Source organism: Schistocerca americana, chromosome 5, assembly GCF_021461395.2.
Source record: "Schistocerca americana isolate TAMUIC-IGC-003095 chromosome 5, iqSchAmer2.1, whole genome shotgun sequence".
Classification (NCBI taxonomy): Eukaryota; Metazoa; Arthropoda; class Insecta; order Orthoptera; family Acrididae; genus Schistocerca; species Schistocerca americana.
Window position 1 is genome coordinate 419,314,257 of NC_060123.1, and position 25,661 is coordinate 419,339,917.

General features: G+C 43.2%; 1 protein-coding gene across 1 annotated transcript in view; it reads left to right on the forward strand.

Annotated features, from left to right (window-relative positions):
* LOC124615362 (dnaJ homolog subfamily C member 13) overlaps nucleotides 1-25,661 on the forward strand; it is a 361,181-nt gene that overhangs the window by 129,401 nt on the left and 206,119 nt on the right. The window contains exons 13-18 of the mRNA XM_047143178.1: nucleotides 11,450-11,629; nucleotides 13,594-13,802; nucleotides 13,922-14,081; nucleotides 14,178-14,323; nucleotides 14,403-14,532; nucleotides 14,910-15,112. Of these exons, the coding sequence (XP_046999134.1) occupies nucleotides 11,450-11,629; nucleotides 13,594-13,802; nucleotides 13,922-14,081; nucleotides 14,178-14,323; nucleotides 14,403-14,532; nucleotides 14,910-15,112 (1,028 nt within the window). The remainder of the gene's footprint in view (nucleotides 1-11,449; nucleotides 11,630-13,593; nucleotides 13,803-13,921; nucleotides 14,082-14,177; nucleotides 14,324-14,402; nucleotides 14,533-14,909; nucleotides 15,113-25,661) is intronic.

Here is a 25,661-nt window from a genome sequence, read left to right on the forward strand (position 1 = left end):
TTTAATGGGCATTAGTTCTGTCCCATCTGGTATATGGTTGTCAAGTTTATGGATCAGCTACCCCTTCCATGCTGTTCCTTTTGGACCTGATTCACCATCATGGTATCTGTTTAGCCACTGGTGCCTTTTGCACTAGCTCTTTTGACTTTGACTTCCATCTCTTCTCCTTGCCATGTTCCCCATATTCTCTCCCAACTACCCCCACTTGGTTAGTTCTTCGGCCTTGGATTTAGGTGGATCTTTTCCTGGGACCGAAGTCTCCAATGCTGCAGTGGTGTTCCTTTGTGTGTTCTGAACAATCGTACACGAGTTTCAGGATCCCATTGTTTTTTACACTGATGGCTCTAAATCCATTGATCATATGGATATGCCTTCATGTCTTCTGTTGGCATGGAACACCATTTCTTGCCTGCCATGTGTGGGGTGTTAACTGTAAAATTGATGGCCATCTATTGCACCCTCTGTTTTATTAAACATTCATCTCTCACCCAAGTTTTTTTGTGTGCAGACTCAATGCGTGGCCCTCATGCTATCGCTAGATGTTTTTCCCATCAGCTCTTGGTCTCTGCCATTCACGACTTCCTTGCTGCTCTTGGTGATTCTGCTTGTTTGGCTCATTTCCTTAGAGTTTCTGGCCATGTAGGTATTCCAGGCAATGAGCTTGCTGATTATCTGGTGGGGAGGCCGACCATGTGTTCCCCATTCTCTGTGACCCCTCTAGGGGCAGATTTGCAGCTGTACATCAGTCCCTATTTGCTCAATCGTGGGCTGACTCCTGGGAGGCTGTGCCCCTGTCTAATAAAGTTCACACCATCAAGGACATGCACAGCATGTGGACATTCTTCCCTCTGCCTCTCCCAGCATTAATCTACCATCCGCTGCCATCTCGGTATTGGCCACACTAGGGTGACCCATGGTATTTTGCTCTGCAGTGAGCACCGCCCAGCCCACGGTCCCCCCCCATGCTGTAGTTGTGGCAACCCCCCCCCATGCTGTAGTTATGGCAACCCCCCCCATGCTGTAGTTGTGGCAATCCCCACCCATGCTGTAGTTGTGGCAACCCCCCCCCCCCATGCTGTAGTTGTGTCAACCCCCCCCCATGCTGTAGTTGTGGCAACCCCCCCCCCCCCATGCTGTAGTTGTGGCAATCCCCCCTCCCCCCAATGCTGTAGTTGTGGCAATCCCCCACCCAATGCTGTAGTTGTGGCAACCCCCCCCCCCCCCCCAATGCTGTAGTTGTGGCAACCCCCCCCCCCAATGCTGTAGTTGTGGCAACCCCCCCCCCAATGCTGTAGTTGTGGCAACCCCCCCCCCCCCCCCCAATGCTGTAGTTGTGGCAACCCCCCCCCCCCAATGCTGTAGTTGTGGCAACCCCCCCCCCAATGCTGTAGTTGTGGCAACCCCCCCCCCCCCAATTCTGTAGTTGTGGCAACCCCCCCCCCCCCCAATTCTGTAGTTGTGGCAACCCCCCCCCTCATGCTGTAGTTGTGGCAACCCCCCCCCCTCATGCTGTAGTTGTGGCAACCCCCCCCGCCCCCTCATGCTGTAGTTGTGGCAACCCCCCCCCTCATGCTGTAGTTGTGGCAAACCCCCCCCCCTCATGCTGTAGTTGTGGCAAACCCCCCCCCTCATGCTGTAGTTGTGGCAACCCCCCCCCCTCATGCTGTAGTTGTGGCAACCCCCCCCCTCATGCTGTAGTTGTGGCAACCCCCCCCCCTCATGCTGTAGTTGTGTCAACCCCCCCCCCCTCATGCTGTAGTTGTGGCAACCCCCCCGCCCCCCATGCTGTAGTTGTGGCAACCCCCCCGCCCCCCATGTTGTAGTTGTGGCAACCCCCCCGCCCCCCATGCTGTAGTTGTGGCAACCCCCCCCGCCCCCCATGCTGTAGTTGTGGCAACCCCCCCGCCCCCCATGCTGTAGTTGTGGCAACCCCCCCCGCCCCCCATGCTGTAGTTATGGCAACCCCCCCGCCCCCATGCTGTAGTTGTGGCAACCCCCCCCCCGCCCCCCCATACTGTAGTTGTGGCAACCCCCCCGCCCCCCATACTGTAGTTGTGGCAACCCCCCCCGCCCCCCATACTGTAGTTGTGGCAACCCCCCCCCCGCCCCCCATACTGTAGTTGTGGCAACCCCCCCCCCCCGCCCCCCATACTGTAGTTGTGGCAACCCCCCCCCCCGCCCCCCATACTGTAGTTGTGGCAACCCCCCCCCGCCCCCCATACTGTAGTTGTGGCAACCCCCCCCCGCCCCCCATACTGTAGTTGTGGCAACCCCCCCCGCCCCCCATACTGTAGTTGTGGCAACCCCCCCCCCCCCCCGCCCCCATGCTGTAGTTGTGGCAACCCCCCCCGCCCCCATGCTGTAGTTGTGGCAACCCCCCCCACCCCCCATGCTGTAGTTGTGGCAACCCCCCCCCCCCCGCCCCCCTGCTGTAGTTGTGGCAACCCCCCCCGCCCCCGTGCTGTAGTTGTGGCAACCCCCCCCTCCCGTGCTGTAGTTGTGGCAACCCCCCCTCCCGTGCTGTAGTTGTGGCAACCCCCCCTCCCGTGCTGTAGTTGTGGCAACCCCCCCCTCCCGTGCTGTAGTTGTGGCAACCCCCCCTCCCGTGCTGTAGTTGTGGCAACCCCCCCTCCCGTGCTGTAGTTGTGGCAACCCCCCCCCCCCTCCCATGCTGTAGTTGTGGCAACCCCCCCACCCCCTCCCGTGCTGTAGTTGCGGCAACCCCCCCCCCCCTCCCGTGCTGTAGTTGCGGCAACCCCCCCCCCTCCCGTGCTGTAGTTGCGGCAACCCCCCCCTCCCGTGCTGTAGTTGCGGCAACCCCCCCCTCCCGTGCTGTAGTTGCGGCAACCCCCCCCTCCCGTGCTGTAGTTGCGGCAACCCCCCCCTCCCGTGCTGTAGTTGCGGCAACCCCCCCCTCCCGTGCTGTAGTTGCGGCAACCCCCCCCTCCCGTGCTGTAGTTGCGGCAACCCCCCCCTCCCGTGCTGTAGTTGCGGCAACCCCCCCCTCCCGTGCTGTAGTTGCGGCAACCCCCCCCTCCCGTGCTGTAGTTGCGGCAACCCCCCCCTCCCGTGCTGTAGTTGCGGCAACCCCCCCCTCCCGTGCTGTAGTTGCGGCAACCCCCCCCTCCCGTGCTGTAGTTGCGGCAACCCCCCCCTCCCGTGCTGTAGTTGCGGCAACCCCCCCCCTCCCGTGCTGTAGTTGCGGCAACCCCCCCCCTCCCGTGCTGTAGTTGCGGCAACCCCCCCCCCTCCCGTGCTGTAGTTGCGGCAACCCCCCCCCCTCCCGTGCTGTAGTTGCGGCAACCCCCCCCCTCCCGTGCTGTAGTTGCGGCAACCCCCCCCCTCCCGTGCTGTAGTTGCGGCAACCCCCCCCCCTCCCGTGCTGTAGTTGCGGCAACCCCCCCCCTCCCGTGCTGTAGTTGCGGCAACCCCCCCCCTCCCGTGCTGTAGTTGCGGCAACCCCCCCCCTCCCGTGCTGTAGTTGCGGCAACCCCCCCCTCCCGTGCTGTAGTTGCGGCAACCCCCCCCCTCCCGTGCTGTAGTTGCGGCAACCCCCCCCTCCCGTGCTGTAGTTGCGGCAACCCCCCCCTCCCGTGCTGTAGTTGCGGCAACCCCCCCCCTCCCGTGCTGTAGTTGCGGCAACCCCCCCCTCCCGTGCTGTAGTTGCGGCAACCCCCCCCCTCTCGTGCTGTAGTTGCGGCAACCCCCCCCCCCCTGCTGTAGTTGTGGCAACCCCCCCCCCTGCTGTAGTTGTGGCAAACCCCCCCCCCCTGCTGTAGTTGTGGCAAACCCCCCCTCCTGCTGTAGGTGTGGCAACCCCCCCCCCCCCCTGCTGTAGGTGTGGCAACCCCCCCCCACCTGCTGTAGGCGTGGCAACCCCCCCCCCTGCTGTAGGTGTGGCAACCCCCCCCTCCCTGCTGTAGGTGTGGCAACCCCCCCCCCCCCCCTGCTGTAGGTGTGGCAACCCCCCCCCCCCCTGCTGTAGGTGTGGCAACCCCCCCCCCCTGCTGTAGGTGTGGCAACCCCCCCCCCCCCTGCTGTAGGTGTGGCAACCCCCCGCCCTCGTGGTGTAGTTGTGGCACCCCCCCCCCCCCTCCCCCTGCTGTAGTTGTGGCACCCCCCCCCCCCCCTCCCGCTATAGTTGTAGGTCTCCAATCATGGTGATCCAAATTCTGCTGAACAGCCCCTGCCATTTGGCCCACTGCACTAAATATGCCCTCCCACCTTCTTTGTCCACCTTCTGTGTCTCGGGTGTTAGTGGATGAACCTCACATGGTTACGTCTGTTCTTAGTTTTCTTTGTGAAAGTGGTTTGTACTCTCTGGTATAAGTCCTTGAATTTCCCTCTGAAATTTGAGTTCCTCAGGTAGTGTGGGCATTGGTTAAGGAGGCGTTGACCTCTCCTTCACATTGGACAAGTTCTCCCTGCCCTTTCCCTACATTTTGTCTGGTGTTGTACTGTTTTCTTTCTCCTTTTCTTGTGTCTTCTTCCCTTGGTGTTGTTGCCATTGTATCGTGATAATGGTGTTGTGTGGATGTCGGGATGGGTCGGTGGTGGTGCTGGTGCCCCACTGCACATAGCATTTCTGGGGCACTCCTGCTCTCCCTGTTTCCACTGACTCCCTCGTATTCATTCCCCTGGATGTCCCTTTTCCCTCTTTGTATGCACATTGTTGCTTCCCCTTGACAGGACTGTGCTGTCTGTGTTGCTCCCCACTTGATTTTGGCCATCCTTGGTCATGGACCGATGACCTCACTGTTTGTTCCTCTCCCTGAAATTAAATAACCAACCAACCAAAATTAATGACAGCTGCAGTTAATCATCCATGACTTGAAATGCTGTGAAATGTTGCTTCAGTCATTGCAAATCTGTGTTCCAGTTCTACATAGTGCTATTCAAAGGTGGAAATGATGGAGGGTGAATAGTGGTGTCGACCGCAAGGAGGGCTGAGTTCTGGAACAAATGGCCTCATTCACTTGGGGTTTGTCCAATAAAGCTGAATCAGGTTTTGTAACAAATCTATCTGAAGCTGTTGCTGTCGCTCCAGCAGGCAAACCGACTTGGCATTCATGCTACCAAACAACTTCCATTTTCCGTGTTGCGATTATACATCTGTGAGCATTCAGATATTAGCTCATGCATCAGAACTCAGGGAAGAAATGGATGAAACCTACAGAAGAGAACATGACACCAAGTGATAGTCAAGCAAAACACAGCTGATGGTGGATGAGACATGGACTAGAACAAGCCTAAAGCTACCTATGCAACAATGAGGTGCAAAATGAAAACCTTCACAACAATGTCAACAGATCAAGAACAAAGAGAAAGACAATCTGATCGCAACCAGAGAGAAAGACAAATTGTCATGTGAGGTTGTTATTAAGCAGTCCATAGTACAGTGATGAAGTAACCAACAATATTTCTCACTATTACAGAACTGACTGAGCATTCACTGGGCAGCAGTATTTATACTGGCCATGAGGAATGCTGTTGGCCTGCATATTCACATAGCGACACAGATGGCACACTTGATATGCGAGTGCAATGGTGCAATGATTCTATGCCCTCTGACGACCACCTAAGTCCTTTTCCTCCAGTGGGCATTCAACTTCCGCAAAGCCCTGAAACCAGAATGGACGTCTTTGAGCATAATTCATGATTTTTGACAGTGAAGCTAAACTAACTTCTTCATACTTGTATTTCTTGATACACTTTCAGTGTTTTCAGTGTGGAATTTTTGGTGGAAGAAATGAAAATGGATGCATGAATATTAAGACCTTCAGGTCAGACTCCATTTCCAATTAATAACTTGTATGTAAATGAAATACTAATTAAAAGGCTGTGGGAATAAACTACTTGTAAGGTATCTTCTCCCTTGTACTTGGAGAATTACTTTGAACTCCATCATATTCAATAATCTGGTATACATAGTTTTCACTAGAGAGGCTCTAAAATCTGTATCCCTGCCTTACATGAGCACAGTTTTGTACATGTAGAATACCTGTGGCCATGTAATGGTCATTGAGTGTAATGAAAGTCAAGAAAACTTTTTTGTATGTTTTTGAAAATAGTTTACAAAGTTCGCTGAGAAAACTGTAGGGGAGTATACAGCAGTGGACAACTGAACTTTACACAAAATAGATATCATTTACACTCTATGTGACCTTAAGTACTGTTAACAGTTTATGCGGTAATGAACAAATACATAATTGAATCTTACATCTAGATAGAATAGTTGGAGTTACTAGCTCCATTTCCGGGCCTTCGCTATTTTTGAAAATTGCCAGCTGATTGTGGCTCAGGGACTACTCCTCTAGGTGAATTATAAGTTCGTTTACACTAGCCTTGCTTGTACAGAATTCCTACAATTGCTCATAACAACAACATGGATATAAGGGTAGAGAGACAGAGACAGGAAGTGTTGCTGAGGCCAGTCATCAGCATTAGACAGTGCACTGTTGAGACTGGTTTGTCCATTCTCATAAGCTATTATTTGATCTGTTGATTGCAACAGAGGGATATCAGTGAGATTGGGTAGTATTGGCCTGTTGCCATGCTGACGGATCTCAGAAGATGAATCTGGCATGTATAGAAAAAAGTGTGTTTAAGCTTATGTTGTAGGCCAAAGAGACTTTCTTGTTTTTTATTTGTTTGACTGCCTGGTTCTTAACGACATCTGGTCACCCTGTCAGTAAGATGGTATTACTGCACCTTTGTTGCTCTCTACTTGCTTAGCCTTGAATTTAAAACTATGTAGCTGTAACTTTCGCCATGCCATTTCAAGTCTTCGGACCAGGCTTTCAAACTTGTTTGAATTTATACAGGGTGGCAATTTATGTAGCTTAAGTGGAGAAATCATTGGTGTCCGTATACCATCTGATAGGGGGGTGTGCCTCATTGATCCATGAATAAAACTGTTGCAGAGGGACAAAATCTGTGGTAAATATTAATCCCGATGACTGTGGTTTTGTTCACATTTGTAGGATAACATTTTTGTAATCGTCTTTTGAATGTGTTCCACTCTGCCGTTGGCTTTAGGATGAAAGGGTTTTTTCTCAAATTCTTAATTCTTGAAAACTTTCATACTTGGACAAAGCGAGCAAACATAATATTCATCCATTGATCTGTGAGAATGGCATCTTGGCTTCCAAAGGGCAAGACAAAATGTGTGACAAATGTTTGGGTACCATATCTGCCATTATATCTGCAGTTGGCATCAAGATGGGATAATGTGAAAATATGTATTTGTTTTCATGCTGCATCTGTGAAGAAGGTCCCAAAATATCTAAAACTACAATCTCAAAAGGCCTGGAGGCACCAGGTAAGGTTCATAGTGGGATTTGGGAGTTTGTTTGTTTGTGACCTCTGCGCAAAAGGAATGAAAGCACATACGTCATTCTCTGTGTTGTGCTGCCTTTCCACCCGTAACACATTGCAGCTTGTGCATTAGTTGCACGTTTTCAGTGTGCCATGCTTGAATACTATCGCGGCATTGTGCAGTAGTAGGACACTGTAATGCTGTCGGTATCACTAATCGTTTCCTTTTGGGTGTTTCACAGTAAAAGGTACCATCTTCAGATATGAAATCCAGAAGAGCAGCATATTGCTGGCATTGTGCATCCTGTTCTTGTGCCTCTTGTGACTTGGCAATAGGCACCTCATCTCCTCGCAGTACCCCTATCTTCCCAGAGCTTCGGTGCTTTCGTGGAACTTCTCCATTTTGTCACACTTCATAATCATATTCACTTAGTTTCAAAACCCAATGCATCAGTAACTTCTTTGATTCTTTAAGTTCTGTAACCACAGTAGGTTTGCAGGATTGGCAACAGTGGCAAGCCATCTACATATACAGGTAGCATTGAAAGTATTCACCCTAAGTACCAAAGCTAACAACTATTTCTCGATTGTGCTGTAATTGGTCTCTTCTTTATTGAGTTGGCAAGAGATGTCTCCATTTAATTTCTGTGTTCTGTCTTGCTCCTGGCTTAAAATACAACTCTTAGCACAATCACTAGCACAAGAAGGCAGAATGAATAGCTTCTCAAAGACTGGCTATATTCACAAAGGGGATTTTATTAAGGCACCCTTAATCTGTTATATTGCTTTCTTGCTTTGTGTGAACCAATTTAAAGGTGGTACTTTTCCAATCTTTTTGTCAAATGTTTAGTAACTGTAACACAATATTTGACAAATCTGTCATAGTAATTGGCCAACCTGAGGAATGGCTGTAATTCTTTCACATTTGTAGGTGCAGGGAAACTTCTTCTGTAAGGTACGGATTTGGTTCCACCCCAGCAGGTCTTATGATGTGTCCCAGATACTGAACCTGAGACTCTGCAAAGAACATTTCTGCAACTCCTAACTTAAGTTTTCACCTCGCAAGCATGGCAATACACTACTTCGTCATTCAGCATGTCCCTGTACTGTCCACGAGAGAAAAAAGTCGTCGAGGAACACTAAGCACGTGGTTGGTTTCAACCATTGCAACAACAGATCTACAAGCCATTGGAATGTAGCAGGCACATTTCTCAAACTCAACTTGTGTAGCCCTAAAGGCACAAAAAATTCAGTTTTAGGCCTTGTTGAGATGCAATAAGAATCTGATGAAAGCTAGAGTTTATTTCCAGTATAGTTAAGTACTTGTGATTTCCTAATCTATCAAACGTCTCGTCTGTACGAAGCATAAGATACGTACCAGAAGTGGTTACCCTGATCTCTGCTGTCATGTTTACACAAAGATGATTGGTCTTCCCACCACTGATGGACTTCTTGAGTGCTATTGCTATAGGTGATGCCCAGGGCCTGGAGGATGGCAGAATGATTGTTGTTGTCGTCTTCAGTCCTGAGACTGGTTTGATGCAGCTCTCCATTTACAGTACCTCATCTAATTCTTGCAGAATACTCTTCTTCAACTGATTTCAAATGATAAGGGATATAGCAAAGCTTTTTGTTATCAGTCTAGCATTCTTCCTTGGAATTTCATGATATGTTAAATAAATGGCTGGCATGTACTACCTGTATTCAAATAGAAATGCAAATTCTTCTGGTACTGGGTGAAACAGGTTCTCTTTGATTCTGACAAATGTTTAAACTTTTCCTGCAATCTATTTCTAAGGGTTGGCATGATTCTGTACATTTCTCTCATTGGAAGTGACTTCTGCTTCCTATTTTCTGTGACTGCATTCCTCATGTCAGAGGTTGTCATTCCTCATGTCAGGTTGTCGATCGTGAGTTCTCTCTTGTATACTGGCTAGTATTGTTCCGTGTGGAATCACAGCCCTTTGTAACCCCAAATTTTCTAAAGAAACTGGAACCCACGTTCTATCATTCATGGTGTCAACTGTATTCCTTGTATTTCGGAGAAGCTGGTGTTTGTGGGAAGGACCCAGATGACAGTGGTTGTGATGAAGTCAGTGATGTTTAACATGAAACGCTAATTATTACGTGTTGACACTGGGTGGTCAATTCAGCTCTTGGCCACAGTATGGCATCGGCAATTCATTCAATTTGATGGCTGTTTAGTGGTCTTGCCCACATTAAATGCTGTGCAGAAGCTACAGTGGAGCTGGTGTGTGGTATGACTGCATTCATGGGTGGCCCTGACTCGGACTGGAAAGAGGATGTACCTGTAATGGGACTGGAGTAGGAACCCGGATGAGACCTGTCCAGTGCACCCTCGTAGCAGTAGGATCTGCTAGGTGGGTATGTTGGACTGGTCTCATCTGGGTTTTATAACCCATGTGGGAAGGGGTTAGTAATAAATGTAGTGTAAGGATGGCCTCATGTACTTTGCAGATTGGGAGGAGGGGGGGGGGGCAGTAGACTTCACGTAGTTGGGAAGGATTATGGGTAGGATATTGCCTATCTCCAGGCATGATGGTAAGTAGCTGAGTTCTTTTGAAGGTTGCAACAATATGGGATGATACTGAGTGTTGTGTCTGTGTCCGCGTGTGTGTGTTTTTTTGTTTTTGGGGAGGTGGGGGGGGGGGGGGGAGGTGTACTACTTTGATACTGGTTTATGGGAGTGATTGGAGGATAAGGACATGTGTGGATGGAAAATCTGTTTCTGGAATAGGTTTGGACGCAGTGGGAGGATTCCTGTCTGAGAAGGAAGTAGTGAGACCTTCAGCATAGTGACCAAGAGATTGCTTGTTACTACAGATGTACCACCCATGATGAGCAGACCGTATGAGAAAGACTTTTTAGTGTGGAAGGGATGATAGCTGTCAAAATGGAGGTACTTCGGATGAGCAGTGGGCTTATATTTGGATAGCTGGAATACTGAAAAGTCCTTCCCTTGTAGTCTGGACACAAATAAAGAGCATATCTGCAGTGACAAGCAACCCTTTGTCCAGTAGGTGTACTAAGGCCTCTGAAGACAGGTATCCTCACCCCCATCCCACCCCTCCCCCCTCCCACGTGGAACCTGTTCTGCAAACCGATTTCCTGTGTCATTTCTACCAGTGTTCCTAACCCTTCAGTCATCACCATGAAGCAGCTGCAGAGGAGGAGAATACCCCACAGCCACCTCCCCCCCTCCTGATCCCCTTATCCTTTATACAGTGTTCCGGAACAGGTTAACCATAACCTTCAACAGGATTGCAGGGTTTCAGCTACTTAGCATTATGCCTGGAGTATCCTACCCTCGATCCCCCCTCCCCCTTATTTTAGCCATGGAAGAGGATTCATTCAGAAGATGGTAACATCTCAATATTGTCAAAGTTCCTATTGACAAATCACTGCCTCAGTTATAAGGCGAGTTTCTTATAAAGCTAAATGTGTACATAAAGTTTAGAGAAATGTCTATGATTAACTTTGTATAAAGGGTTATGGGACCCCCTGAAAGATATACGAGGTAAAATTCATTTTTTATATTCAACCTGTCTGGAGATGAGATATTTAGAATTTCCTTTTGTTAATGACTAAGAAAGATTTAATTGCAAGGAAATCTGCCATTAATTACGTCATGTCTCCATCTGGCCTTCAGGTCACATGATACATGCTGTACTTGCCCCTCTTTGTTGTTCATATGCTCAGAACCTAGGGAATAACTGCTGCTATATTTTATTGCTCTTGTTGCTACTGTGACTGTAATATATTTCTGAGAGTCTCCTCATTAATACAGAATTTTAATCATAAATTACAATGCCCTCTCCGTAGCTGAGTGGTTAGTGTCACTGACTGCTGTGCGAATGGCTTAGGTTCAATCCCTGCCTGGATTGGAAATCTTATCCACTTGGTGACAGGGTGTTGTGTTGTCCTCATCATCATTTCGTTATTGACAATGAGCAAGTCACCAAAGTTGTGTCAAATAAAAAGACTTGCACTAGGTGATCAAACAACCCCAGATAGGGTGCCCCAGCCAATAATGCCTTATGATCATTTCATTTCTTAAAGTAGACTGTAGAGCTGCCTGTGTGTGACCACTATGAAAATTATCTCATTTCAGCATGCGCTGCAACACTGGGGAGCAAGGATGGGTATTGAGAGGAAGGAAGAGAAAATTAAAGAAAGGCCTGTTGTTTTGAGGAAAAGGAGAGAGAGGATTAAAAGTGAAGCAAACTGGGCTCTGTTTTATTATCAGTTCAATAGAGACCATGCTTTACCTAACTTGATATGGAATCACAAGGTATGAAGAAGCTAAAATTTTAGGAATTGTATAATGTTCATGAAGCTATTTTGAAATTGTATATTTTTATATTGAAAATATGTGTATTTTATAATTCTTGTGACCAATTTGGTTTATGTGTATTTTAATAATTCTTGTGACCAATTTGGTTTATGTGTTTAACTGCTAGAATGTTAAATGATGGTTTTATTCATTTTCTATTTTTATATAGTTGAAAATTCATACCAAACTGATTTGTTTCCCTTCAGAATTTAGCATTAGCTAAAAAGAGAAAAAACAAAAAAATGTGTATTTTCGTTCCTCGCAGCAGCAGTTCTATTTTGTTAAGTGCTTGTTCTCCTGCATTTATTTTGTTATAAATTTTGACACTTGCTGCTAATTGTTCCATCTGGTGCTTCTGTTTTTAGCTTTTCAGTGTTGATTTCCATTAAACCTTCCATTATGTGCCTCTCATTACACAAAGTTCTAAGTGGCCTCTTCTGAATGGGTAAGTGACAGGAGGAGGCTGAACTGAAACAGTGATGAGCCAATGACCTTTAGAAATCTATCTGAAATGGATATCTTTGTAGAATCTAGTGACATTAAGTTTCGTGGAAGGTTATTTTGGTTAGAGATTTAACTGACAAAACTACAAAGGCAACAGGACTGAATATCCTTTTAGTGCAGCAGTATTAGAGTCCATTAGCATTTGACACACACTAATTATTTCAGCATTAAAGGCATTATTAATCAGATGATAGGAGATTTCTTTAAATGAAAACAATTCTTACTTTAAAAAAATTAAGCATTTTTGGGGTAACTTTCACATGGTCTCATTTGCAGACAGTGGCACAAGAAAACTGCTAGAGATGTAAAATAAATATTGTTATTTGATGTACATAACTGGCTTTCAACAGCTTTAAAAGATTAATTAGAAGTGAATCTAAAGTGGTGCCCCCATGTGCTTCAGGGACCATGTTGGATTCAGGAGCTGCATAATTGGTTTAGATGAAACTCAGCTTATGTACGCATTTATTAGTGTGTCTGATGAAAAGAGCAGAAGACACACTTAATTTCAAAAATAGTTCATTATGTTTAGAGTGGTGCTTTGCATATTTTTACGAAAAATGCCAGCTGTGATGGAATTTAACAGCAAGGTACCACAATAAATAATCATCAGTAACCAGACGTTTCACATAAATATTGAGGAGAGAAATATACACTGACATACCATAATATTTGTTGTTTTGTATAGGTGATACAATGAAATGAACAATTGAGTTTGACCACCTATCAACCATATTTTCTACCAATTTGAAAGTTTCATTCATTTTAGGCTGTGAGTATGTTTATGAACTGGAGATTCTTCCATACAAAAATTAAATCCCAGACCTTCATTTTAGAAGGCCTCATGTAATAATCGTGCTTCTTTTCCTGTTGAGTGTAGTAGTGACAGACAATACACAACATAATCTTAAAGACAGATGGGCATTTTGGTTAGTTAACATTTTCTTTTTCTTTTCTTGTAACAAATGTTGGCCAGCATGGATGCTATGTGACCATGTCTCATTTGCTGTATTTAATTATTATTTGGCTGTTGACACTTCCTACTCCATCCATCATATGGTCATGAGTCTCTTTGTATGCATATTCTCATCTTTCCTTTTCTTACTCCACTGCACAATTTTGGCTCATTTCGGTATTAGCAGTATCTAGGAATCTTGTATGTGTTCCTCTGTTGATCATTTTTCTTTCTATTTTTGTTCTTTAAGAATTTAAACTACAAATTCCTTATCCTGCATATTTCTCTTAATATCTGTAGTTGTAGGAAGCTCTGTAATTATCCTTTCACCTATTTGTGAGGGAAACTATCATATCGTTTGGTTAAACTTCAGTTGTTAGTTGTTTAATTTGTGTATCATAGAAAAAAAATCAAAATTTTTCCCGTTTTGTTTATTACTGTTGTGGTATGTTTTAAATATTAGACAAGAGAGGAGCTCCGTGATGCTTTGGAGAACGAAATACGGGCATTTGTATCAGATCGTGATCTCGCAGGGAATGCCCTTATTGCGTGGAACCACAGTGAATTTGAAGTTCAGTATCAGTGTTTAGCTGATGAAGTAAAAATTGGGGAATACTACCTTCGTTTGCTGCTAGAAACTGAAGATACACCGGACTCACCCATACGACGTTCGTAAGTTTAACATATTTAAAACCAACCTCTTTTTCAGATAGTCTCTCTTTTTTAAGAAATAGTGGAGATATCCACATGGGAAAAGATAAATTGTGAAAACTGGAATTCCTTGGTTCTAGGTATGAATTTTTCAATGATCTGTATCATCGTTTTTTGCTCACAACGAAGTCCGAAATGAAGTGCACATGCCTGCAAGCAATGGCTATAGTATACGGACGACATTTTGAAGACATTGGACCATTTAGTGATACAAAGTATATTATTGGAATGTTAGAGAGGGTAACTTTTTCTTTACAGTGAAAAATTGTGGTTTATGATAGAAATTCCTTTATGATTGTTAAAATTGCTGCTAGTAATTTTCCACTGCTTTACCAGTGTACAGATAGGATGGAACGTGATCGCTTGGTCTTGTTTATCAATAAATTGATACTCCATCGGCGCAATGTGAAAGAAATCCTGGACGCAAATGGTGTTAGGGCTCTGGTTGATTTGCTAACACTAGCTCACTTACATACAAGCAGGTGAGTTTATCTGCAAAGAAAAGATTACTCCTTACTCTGCATTTTAAATTTGTAATTATTGACAAATGTTACTTTTTAGGGCAGTAGTACCAACACAAACTAACGTAATAGAGGCTGGCCCAAATATGGTCCAAGAGACTGAGAAGGAATGGCATTTTGGAAATTCTGGAAATTCAGGAGAGCGAAAGGGCCCATTTAGCTTCAAGGAGGTAATTTTTCCCAAAAATTGTGCTTGCAAATTGTATTTTGCAAGTGTTACTTTGATGCTAAGCTTCTGAAGTAACAAAAATACAGCATTATTGTATATAGATTTATTAGTTGCAGATTAAAACAATATTCTTAAAATAATCACTGAGTGTTAACTATGAAGTTTGATATTGATGCAAGCTGCATTGTACCTGAAGATGAACACTGTACTTCACTCTGTACTATTGTTTCAAACTGATTTTTTGCACAGGTGATACAAACCTAACTTCAAAACTGATTTGTGACCTGAAACAATGTATTAATGTGTTGATGTAGCTTGAGTAAAACAATTTCATAGAGACAGAAAGTTATTTACTATGCTTAAAATTTTTGTTTCAAGTTAAAAGAACTTTGGAATACTGGTGTTCTGAATGCTAAAACAAAGTGCTGGGCACAAGGCATGGATGGCTGGAGAACACTGCAACAAGTGCCTCAGTTGAAATGGTGCCTTTTAGCTAAAGGAAATCCAGTTTTAAATGAAAGTGACTTGGCTACACTCATATTGAACATACTCATTCAAATGTGTCAGTATTTTCCTAGTAGGTAAGTGCAGTTTTCTGTAATGTTGGTGGTATATGCCCATTAACTTGAAGACAGGAATTCTACTTCTCAGAATATAATTTTATGGTAGGGAATTTACATATATAAAAAGTTATACATCTTCAGTTACTTTAAAACTGAATATAATTTTTGTTTGTGGATAATTTCATTTACAAGAAACTGCATGTAATAAGACGTGCATTGTTTAAATAGTAGGAAGATGGTTTTTGCAAAGTGGTGATGAGTTATTGCACTGTGAAGCATGTAAAAAATAGCACACATTGCTAGAGTCATAAGTGCACTTGAAAGCAAAAATTAGCTATATCTCCATGAAAATCAGTGAATAAATTTTTACTGCCAGAATTAAAGTTGTTCAGTCACTTTGCAATACATACTATGCCATGTCAAAATTCCTGTGTAATCATTTGGATTTCAGACTGCCACAGTTCCTCTAAATAAATTTGCTGAAATTTTGTGACAATTCTCTCATCAAGTGAATGGCTGATTACTGCTACTATTCTAGCTTAATGGCTCTATATCTTTATAGTTTGACTGTACTGTTGGATATGTGTTAAAACTTCATAGTAAATTAATACATAAAATTGTATTTACATAGGCTATTGAAATTTTACAAGATAAAAGAGCTTGAATTGTCACATGAAAGAGGATGCCTTGACTGCAGAATGCACCTCCATATCCTTGATTGGAAGCTGACAGATATGTGTTAGGAGTTCTAGGTTCATAATATACGTTAATGTGTTTATGGGTAATTCTTGTTATTAATTGGGCTTACTCCCAGATGATGAAATTATATTGGTTAGAGCATCATTAGGAGAAGGCTGCAAGATTTCAGATTCACTTTGCCATTAAATTAGTTCTTAGTTCCAATAATGTTCTCCAGTCTCTTAAGTTCAACTCTCCTTAATTTTTTGAAATTCTAATGCAAACAATTCTTTTTAAAATTGTACCATATTACATGTTGTGACTTATTGTGAATAGTGCACACTCCATTTCAGCACTTGACTTACATGCATCTTGGAAATAACTGTTATACATTTTGATCATTTTCTCCAAACACTGTACAAACCACTAGCTGATAAGCAGCACATGCAAAAGTTATAGCCAAAACACCACACAGTTTGGCTTTCATAAATTAAATGTATGTAAAATGCTACAAATCAGTGATGGATTGCAGTTGGGTATATCACTACAGATAACAGTATTGTTGACCTGTTGTATTTTCTTCCAGCCACTGTGTGGTGCATGGCCTCTTGAAAAGGGAAGTGTACTTATGAGTGAAAAACTACATCAATTGCTTTCCACACATTTTACTATTCAGCTCGCCTCCACATGGTGTACTCCAGGTAACACTGAAGAGCTGATAACACTAGTTGCTGGACAATCTTTGGATCTCCTGCATAAAGCACATGTGACAGCACATGTTATCTGACACTGCAGCGAATGTAACTGGCTCTTCTCAGGGCCTCCTGACAATAAATCCTGAACAGTTTATCAAGAAGGGATAAGCTGGGCCAAATGCCAGGTAGATAGTGATATTGACATCGTACCCATTCAGGAAACCCATTTTGACAGTGAAGACCACTTAACCAAAATAGGGAAAATACCAGGATAAGAACTGTTAGGAGTCACATATCACTGTACTTACAGAGTTGCTACATATGTTTGCTCCTCTGTGTGAAACATATTCACCTGATTAGGACATCCATGACCAACAAGTCATGAAGTCATCATCAGAAGGGGAACTCTAACAGTGACCACACAAAATGGAAATATAGGACCAATGATTGCAACAGTGAAATACTAATGAATTGGGCTGATGATAACAATCTATTTCTACTATTTGATGCAAAACAGAAGGGCTCTTTTAAACCAGTAGCTTGGAATGTAGAATACAACTCTGATTTGTGCTTCGTAAGCAAAGATGATAACATACAACTGCAAGGAACCTGCAGAGTACTTAAAGATTTTTCACACAGCCAACATTGACCAACCCTAATTGAAATAGGAATAAGCATCCCTCTCACTGTGTCCTATCCCTGTCCCAAATGGAATTTTAAAAAGGTGAAATGGAAAGCTTGTCCATCCACCCCAACAAATGCCTATGCTGGAGTCTATTTCCCATTGAAATGGTTCACAAGAGCAGTGACTGAAACACCAAAGAATACCATGCATAGGATTACATACCAGGATGGAATGATGGTGTGAAGAACTATACAAGGAGTTCCTCTAAGGAGAGGGCAAACACACTGGGCTTGGCTTGATGTGAGAAATGGTCAGAAACAGTCGTGAACCTTGACTTCAACAGACCTATAAGAGAAGCTTCAACATTTTTAAAGAAATTAGGCGGAAGTCTTAAAGATGCAAGAGATGAAGTGCCCTTACGAATCATGTTGTGGCTACTTCAAGAACTCCATGGGAGCAAGCTTGCACCACCCATATGAAAAATGAATTCTTATCTTCGAAGCTATGTAACCCTTACCAACTCAATTTGGTGTCAGAGTGAGAAAGGCACCAGGCTCCAATGAAATTTCTTGAGTTCCTTCTAAACTGTGGTAAATATACCAAAAAATGGCTAGCAGAATTCTTTACTAATATAATGGGGGGTGAGAATCTCAAATGAAATGAAAAAGTCCAATGTCATCGCTATCCTCAGGCTAGGAAAACCAGCCGATGAGCCTAAAAGCTGTCGTGCAGTAGCCCTTCTTAGCTTCCTATACAAACTTCTTTAAAGAGTCATCAACCAAAACATCTTGGCTATAATACTTGAAAAAATTCCAATTGAACAGGGCAGTTCAATTGAACAGGCAGATAAGATAATGTCACTCATTACGTATGTAGAAACAGGCTTTCAGAATTGTTTAAAAACCTCAGTTGGATGCATCGTTCTCTCAGCAGCTTATGACACAGTCTTATCTTAAAAAATAGTCTAACTTATTAGTAGCAGGCTTACTGACAGGTCATTCCGGGTCGCAGTGGGCAACAGAATAAGCTTTTCAAAGAAACTAAGTGACGGACTTTCTCAGGGAAGTACATCTCCTATATGCATGAAACTAGATCTTGCAAGTTTGAATATGTCAATGACTGGATGCTGGCAGTGGGACATAAAAATTTTAAAGAAATGGAAGCCATCTTAATGTCTGAGCTCACGATAATGGGAACTTACATTCAAAGATGGAAACTGAAACCTAACTCCACCAAGACAGAGATGGCTTTCTTTCATTTTTGCAATGGAGTGGCAAATATACAGCTCCAGGTGTATTTTGGTGACAGACTGCTACACCGCAATCAGCACCCAAAATATCTAGGAGTTACATTGGAGTGGACACTGTCCTACAAAAAACATCTGGAAAGCACCGTTACAAAAATACAAACTATGAACATCATTCTACATAAGCTATGTGGAACAATCTGGGGCTCCACTGCTGAAACTCTGTGCACTTTAGCACTTGAACAGGTCTACTCTGTTGTAGAATACGGTGACACACACTCACACTCTCTCTCTCTCTCTCTCTCTCTCTCTCTCTCTCTCTCTCTCTCTCACACACACACACACACACACACACACACACACACACACACACACACACACACACACACAAATGCTCAATGCAGTGCTGTATGACCCAATGAGAATTATCAGTGCTACACTAAATCAACACCCTTAGAATGACTGTCGATATTGCGCCACATTTTGCCCCCTGGACTTCAACAAAAAGCAGTCCCTGTGTGTTTAAATGCATACAAAAGAACCTGCAGCTCCCTATCCACCAAGATACAGTTATTCTAGAAAGAAGCCAGCTTCAGTCAAGAAAAGGGAAGTGTACCATGGTAACAGCCTTGGAACTGCACAAGTCTCAGTTGAACTCAACTGCCTTGAGGGAACAAGACTGGACAGAGGCTTGCCTTCCAAATTGCTAGAACTTTTCTTCCATAAGAAAGAAACCCCCTCTGCTTTCGACCAGTCACATTGAACATGGACAATGTTGCCGCTAACAGAAATTATGAATACCGAACTTCTTTGCGTGTTTGTGGGTGCTCTGCGAAGCTGAGCCACCCTGAACATGAAGTAAGCCATTCTGATAGGTATATGAATCTTTGTCATACACAGGGTGTTACAGAAAGGTACGGCCAAACTTTCAAGAAACATTCCTCACACACAAATAAAGAAAAGATGTTATGTGGACATGTGTCCGGAAACGCTTAATTTCCATGTTAGAGCTCATTTTGGTTTCGTCAGTATGTACTGTACTTCCTCGATTCACCGCCAGTTGGCCCAATTGAAGGAAGGTATTGTTGACTTCGGTGCTTGTGTTGACATGTGACTCATTGCTCTACAGTACTAGCATCAAGCACATCAGTATGTAGCATCAACAGGTTAGTGTTCATCACAAACGTGGTTTTGCAGTCAGTGCAATGTTTACAAATGTGGAGTTGGCAGATGCCCATTTGCTGTATGGATTAGCACGGGGCAATAGCCGTGGCGCGGTACGTTTGTATCGAGACAGATTTCCAGAACGAAGGTGTCCCGACAGGAAGATGTCCGAAGCAATTGATCGGCGTCTTAGGGAGCACGGAACATTCCAGCCTATGACTCGCGACTGGGGAAGTCCTAGAACGACGAGGACACCTGCAATGGACAAGGCAATTCTTCATGCAGTTGACAATAACCCTAATGTCAGCGTCAGAGAAGTTGCTGCTGTACAAGGTAACGTTGACCACGTCACTGTATGGAGAGTGCTACGGGAGAACCAGTTGTTTCCATACCATGTACAGCGTGTGCAGGCACTATCGGCAGCTGATTGGCCTCCACGGGTACACTTCTGCGAATGGTTCATCCAACAATGTGTCAGTCCTCATTTCAGTGCAAATGTTCACTTTACGGATGAGGCTTCATTCCAACGTGATCAAACTGTAAATTTTCACAATCAACATGTGTGGGCTGACGAGAATCCGCACGCAATTGTGCAATCACGTCATCAACACAGATTTTCTGTGAACATTTGGGCAGGCATTGTTGGTGATGTCTTGATTGGGCCCCATGTTCTTCCACCTACGCTCAATGGAGCACGTTATCATGATTTCATACGGGACACTCTACCTGTGCTGCTAGAGCATGTGCCTTTACAAGTACGACACAACATGTGGTTCATGCACGATGGAGCTGCTGCACATTTCAGTTGAAGTGTTCGTATGCACAGATTCGGTGACCGATGGGTTGGTAGAGGCAGACCAATTCCATGGCCTCCAGACTCTCCTGACCTCAACCCTCTTGACTTTCATTTATGGGGGCATTTGAAAGCTCTTGTCTACGCAACCCCGGTACCAAATGTAGATACTCTTCGTGCTCGTGTTGTGGATGGCTGTGATACAATACGCCATTCTCCAGGGCTGCATCAGCGCATCAGGGATTCCATGCGACGTAAGGTGGATGCGTGTATCCTTGCTATAGTTCAATTCTTTTATCTTGGCGGCTCGCGCATGCCCGCCCAGACGCGTGAGACTGCTGCGTTGCCAGTTGCACACGACGCACGCGCCAATAGCAGCAGCGCCATAGTATAGCTAGTTCGCAAGCTTACGTTTAGGGGGGAGCGCACGGTTCATGAAGTAGAGCCACCACGGCCGCATTAACCCTTTCGCTGTTAAAAAGACGTGATCCCTGCATTCTGCGCTGTGCGCGATTTTGTCACTGCACTGCTTGCCTGTGCAGACACATGGTGTTCCCACTGCTTTGACACACTTATCATTCAATTCCACAAAAACTTATTTGGCCCAAAAATTAGATTTTTACATGTCTTCTTGACTGATACCTACCCCCCATAAATGACTTAATTTTGTTTCGATGTTCAACGCAGTTATTATGCAGCATTAAATGTAGTAAACCATTGCACGAAATTTTGAAGAGTTTGCAGAAGTAGAAGTCCATAGCGTATATTTCCGTATGGTTGATTTTAGTTGCCACAATGTTGAGAATGAAATGTTGACAAGATACCTAAATTTCATATAAAATTTACTGTATAACAATATCTCATTTAATTTAAGTACCACATAGGTGTCGTATGTAATATTGAGAAATATTCCGTCTTTCGCGACTGTAGCAAAAGTTTTCTTTATTTTAAAGCACTTCAGTGAATCAAAAGGAAGTAGACAAAATACATTAAACAAAACTGTGGACTTACAAAAACATTAGGACTTGAATATATCGTCTATCAGTGAAGTGCTCTCAGCTATGTCAAATATAATTTTTGTGTGTGGCACACACAAACATCATTTATTTGCTTAAACAATGATCAGCCAACACAAACGTTGAATATTGTGTTACCGCAGCACAAAACTACGAAAGGTGACTTAGCAATGGAGGAGACAAAGTACTGTCCACTGAAGATGCTTCAAAAGAGAGAAACGCGTCTGGTCTAAATAAGTCGCTTATTACAGTTGCAGAAGAGGAATATATTTCAGTACCATTGGTAAAACTGCGACTGTGGAACAAAAACAAGAAAGAGAAGATGAGTACCATTGTGTATGTGCCATACCTTTCATTGATTGAAGTGCTTTAAAATAAAGCCAAACGCGTCCGGTGTAAATAAAACTTTTATTACAGTCGCGAAAGACGGAATATTTCTCAATATTACATACGACACCTATATGGTACTTAAATTAAATGAGATATTGTTATACAGTAAATTTTATTTGAAATTTAGGTATCTTGTCCACATTTCATTCTCAAGATTATGGCAACTAAAATCGACCATACGGAAAGTATACGCTATGGACTTCTACTTCTGCAAACCCTTCAAAATTTCGTGCAATGGTTTACTACATTTAATGCTGCATAATAACTGCGTTGAACATCGAAACAAAATTAAGTCATTTATGGGGGGAAGGTATCAGTCAAGAAGATGTGTAAAAATCAAATTTTTGGGCCAAATAGTTTTTGTGAAATCGAATGATACGTGTGTCAAAGCAGTGGGAACACCATGTGTCTGCACAGGCGAGCAGTGCAGTGACGACAAAATCGTGCACAGCGCGGAATGCGGGGAGCACGTGTCAGCATCAGCGAAAGGGTTAATGAAGAGACAAAGCACTAGAAATTTCTAAAAATTGCATTCAAACGAATATAATTCATGGAGTAAGGCACTTCGATATTGTTTTTAAATAATTAAAATATTAAGCATCGCGCAAGGTTTGAACTCATATCCTGTCGCGTAGAAGCCCAACACCTTAACCATTACGCTAACGCAGTGAGAACTGTAACACTTCACGCAAAATACTGACAAACACTTTTGGTATGACTATGAATTACTCACGCTTCGTCGAAGTACAATAGGAAATAAACAATTACCACTCTTCTTTAGTGCGAAAAAGCGGTTCGTGAGATTGATACAAACACCTTTCCTTGCTATCGCCTGAAATAGGAGCCTTATTGCTTGTTTGGTTTAATTAATTAATAGAATATGAAGCAATTAGTATAAAGAACGCTTTTTCCAAACTTTCTATAAAAGAAAGTCTGCTATCAAGACATTGCTTTTGTTCTATTACTTTATTTATGACTGAACGTTTCTAAAACTGAAGACACTCGTCCATGCTATGCACTGCAGTCGAGATCTGACAACGTCGTTCTCTGTTCATTGGCTGACTGTGTTTTGTGACGTCAGATGCGCAGAACGAACCTAAACTCGGCCGCCAACATAAATGACGCGCACTTTAACGGAGGACATTTTGAACATTTCCTGCAACAAAATGTTTGAAGTCACGCTGGTACGTTCTGTTGCTGTGTGTTTCCATTCCATGATTAATGTGATTTGAAGAGAAGTAATAAAAGAGCTCTAACATGGATAGTAAGCTTTTCCGGACACATGTCCACATAACATATTTTCTTTCTTTGTGTGTGAGGAATGTTTCCTGAAAGTTTGGCCGTACATTTTTGTAACATCCTGTATATGTTCTTGACAAAATAATTTGTATGTAATAGAGTTCATTGTGTTTGTAAACTATGTGCTGTAGCTACACTGATATTGGCATTGGTTTTTAAATTATATGAACAGTTTTTGCAGAGTAGGGAATGAAGATTAAAAGAGAGATATTACAGGAGACAGCTTGTTCTGTTTGTCCTTACAAATCAGAGCATCCAAGTTGGTGCTGTTTTTGCCTTCTGGAAGGCATTTGATATAGTTTCTCACTGTTACTAAGTGAACAAAATCTGATTTTTTCTGAGTATCTGACAAGATTTGTGACTGGATTCAGGACTTTTGTAAGAGATAATATGTTATTCTTAACTGAGTGTAATGCACTGTGGCTTCTGGCATACACCAAGGGAGTATTATTGGGCCATTACTGTTTGCAATATCTATAAGTTAATACCGGATAATGTCAGAAGCTCCATGAAGCTTTTTGCAGACAATGCTGTTGCCTGTAAGAAGGTTGCAATGCCAAAAGACTAGCAGATTTCAGGAAAACATATAGTGTGTTGATGATTGCTTTAGAACTGACAGTTGACCCCAAACAAAATTGAATGTGACATATAGTGCATAAATGGCCACAGGGATCCATTAATGTTTGATTATGCTATTATTAAAAACTCACTGGAAACAGTAACAGTCATAAAATATGCATCGAGAATAACCTGAAGTGGAATGTTCATGTAAAACTGTTTGCAGTAAAAGACAGAGATTCAGTGGAAGAACCTTATGGACATGTAATTCGTCCATGTAAGAAGTGGCTTGTGAAACACTTGTCCAATTGAGCGTTGAGTATTGTTGGTCAGTCTGGGACCCTCACCAATCAGGATTTAGAGATGATACAGAGAAGAGCCAATGGCACATTTTGTCATGTGACTGTAAGTGCAAGAATGTTACAGAGATCCTTGGCAAACTACAATGGCAGTTGTTGCAAGAGAGGCATTGTCTCTCATGTAGACAAGTTTTGAAAGGGTATGTTCGAAGAAGTGTCAGTCGGCATGGTACTTCCTCCTGCACATTTTGCAGAATAACCTTGAGGAGGAAATTTGAGAAATTGGAACTAATACTGAAGTTTATCAATAGTTCACAATAAAGGATGGCAGCCAAAAACAGTTGCAGGATTATTGTGAAGAATTTTAGCAGTTGCTGCTGCAGCCATGTTTAAAATCTTGAAATTTATCAATAGTTGTTCTTTCCAGGCACCATTCGTAAATGGAATAGGAAATGGGGGAAATGATAGTGGTGGGTGAGGTACTGTAAGATTGTAGATGTTGTTGTAGATGCTGATGTATGAAGGGTCCAATAACAATGTTGAGAATGTCTTGTAAGGTACTGTTTTTGTCATTGAACTTCAGTTCTTCTTAAAGTAATCTTCTTATTGTCTGAGACAGTATATTCTCACAAAGCCCTTAATGAAGAGTCCACTCTGTGGTCCTTGGTAATGATTTATTAATAATATTTCGAAGTGTGCACAGCCACTAATATGGAAAATACCTCTGCCTACAGGTGATCCCTTTCTCTTCATGTAAGAGTGTAGGTCCCATGGAGCCAGTTTGGGCTATAATACAGATTAGTTAGTGTTTTGAACTGGGATTATACTTGTTTTGATAGAACTGTGAGAATGAACTTTGTAGTGGAGAAACCAGGTCCCACTTGGACTCACATTGAGCAACTTGTTCTGTATTCTTTCAGAGAGCACAATGAAACTTCAAAATTATGATGCGGAATTGCTGGCCAGTACTTAACTTCAGCAGAAATGTTAGCACGGCTGATACGCACATGAAAGTACACACACTGCACAACAGGTTGGTCCCCTCATCCTGTAGATAATTCCCTGCCCTTTTTAACCTTCCCCAGTCTACCTATCTCCCCCCCCCCCCCCTCCCCTCTGCAAGAAAGGAACTATTTTTTCCAAAAGTTAGGAAGGACAGTGTCTGTGCTTTTATGTGTTTGTGTGTGTGTTTTGACGGTAAAGACATTTCTCCTGAAATTAGGTACTGGCTAGAAATACGCACTTGTAATTTTAGTTTTCTTGAGAGAATTTGGTTTTGATGCAGAATTTAAGATGACATACCACAGTGTACCAGTATGCTGTACCTGTCATAGCTATAAGGATGATTGTGCAGGTATATACATTTATAACAAAATTTGTGTAATTGTTTCACCTAAACAGTTTGCTCCCAGTGTCAGTTGGGCAAATATAATTACCAAATATCCAGAAATGTGGGTGTGAGATGTCTCAGTAAAATTGCTGTAGCAAAGATATTTAATCATTTACAGTGTTGAATACTGATAATCACTTGGTGGAACTAAACCTATAAAACATCAGTTGAAAGTAATCCAAGCACTTCGCACATAAATTTTTTTTTTTTTTTTTTTTTTTTTTCTCCACACACTTTTATATCCACAGGCTGTAAATCTTTGACTTGATGACAATCAGTCAAGATGTCACACATGGCATCTTATAAAATCCCAGAGTGATACTGAAAGTGCTGATAAAATGTTAGCTTAAATCTTGCTGCACAATTGAATAATTGAAATTCTGGGATGGAATAGCAACATCATGAAAAGGAGAG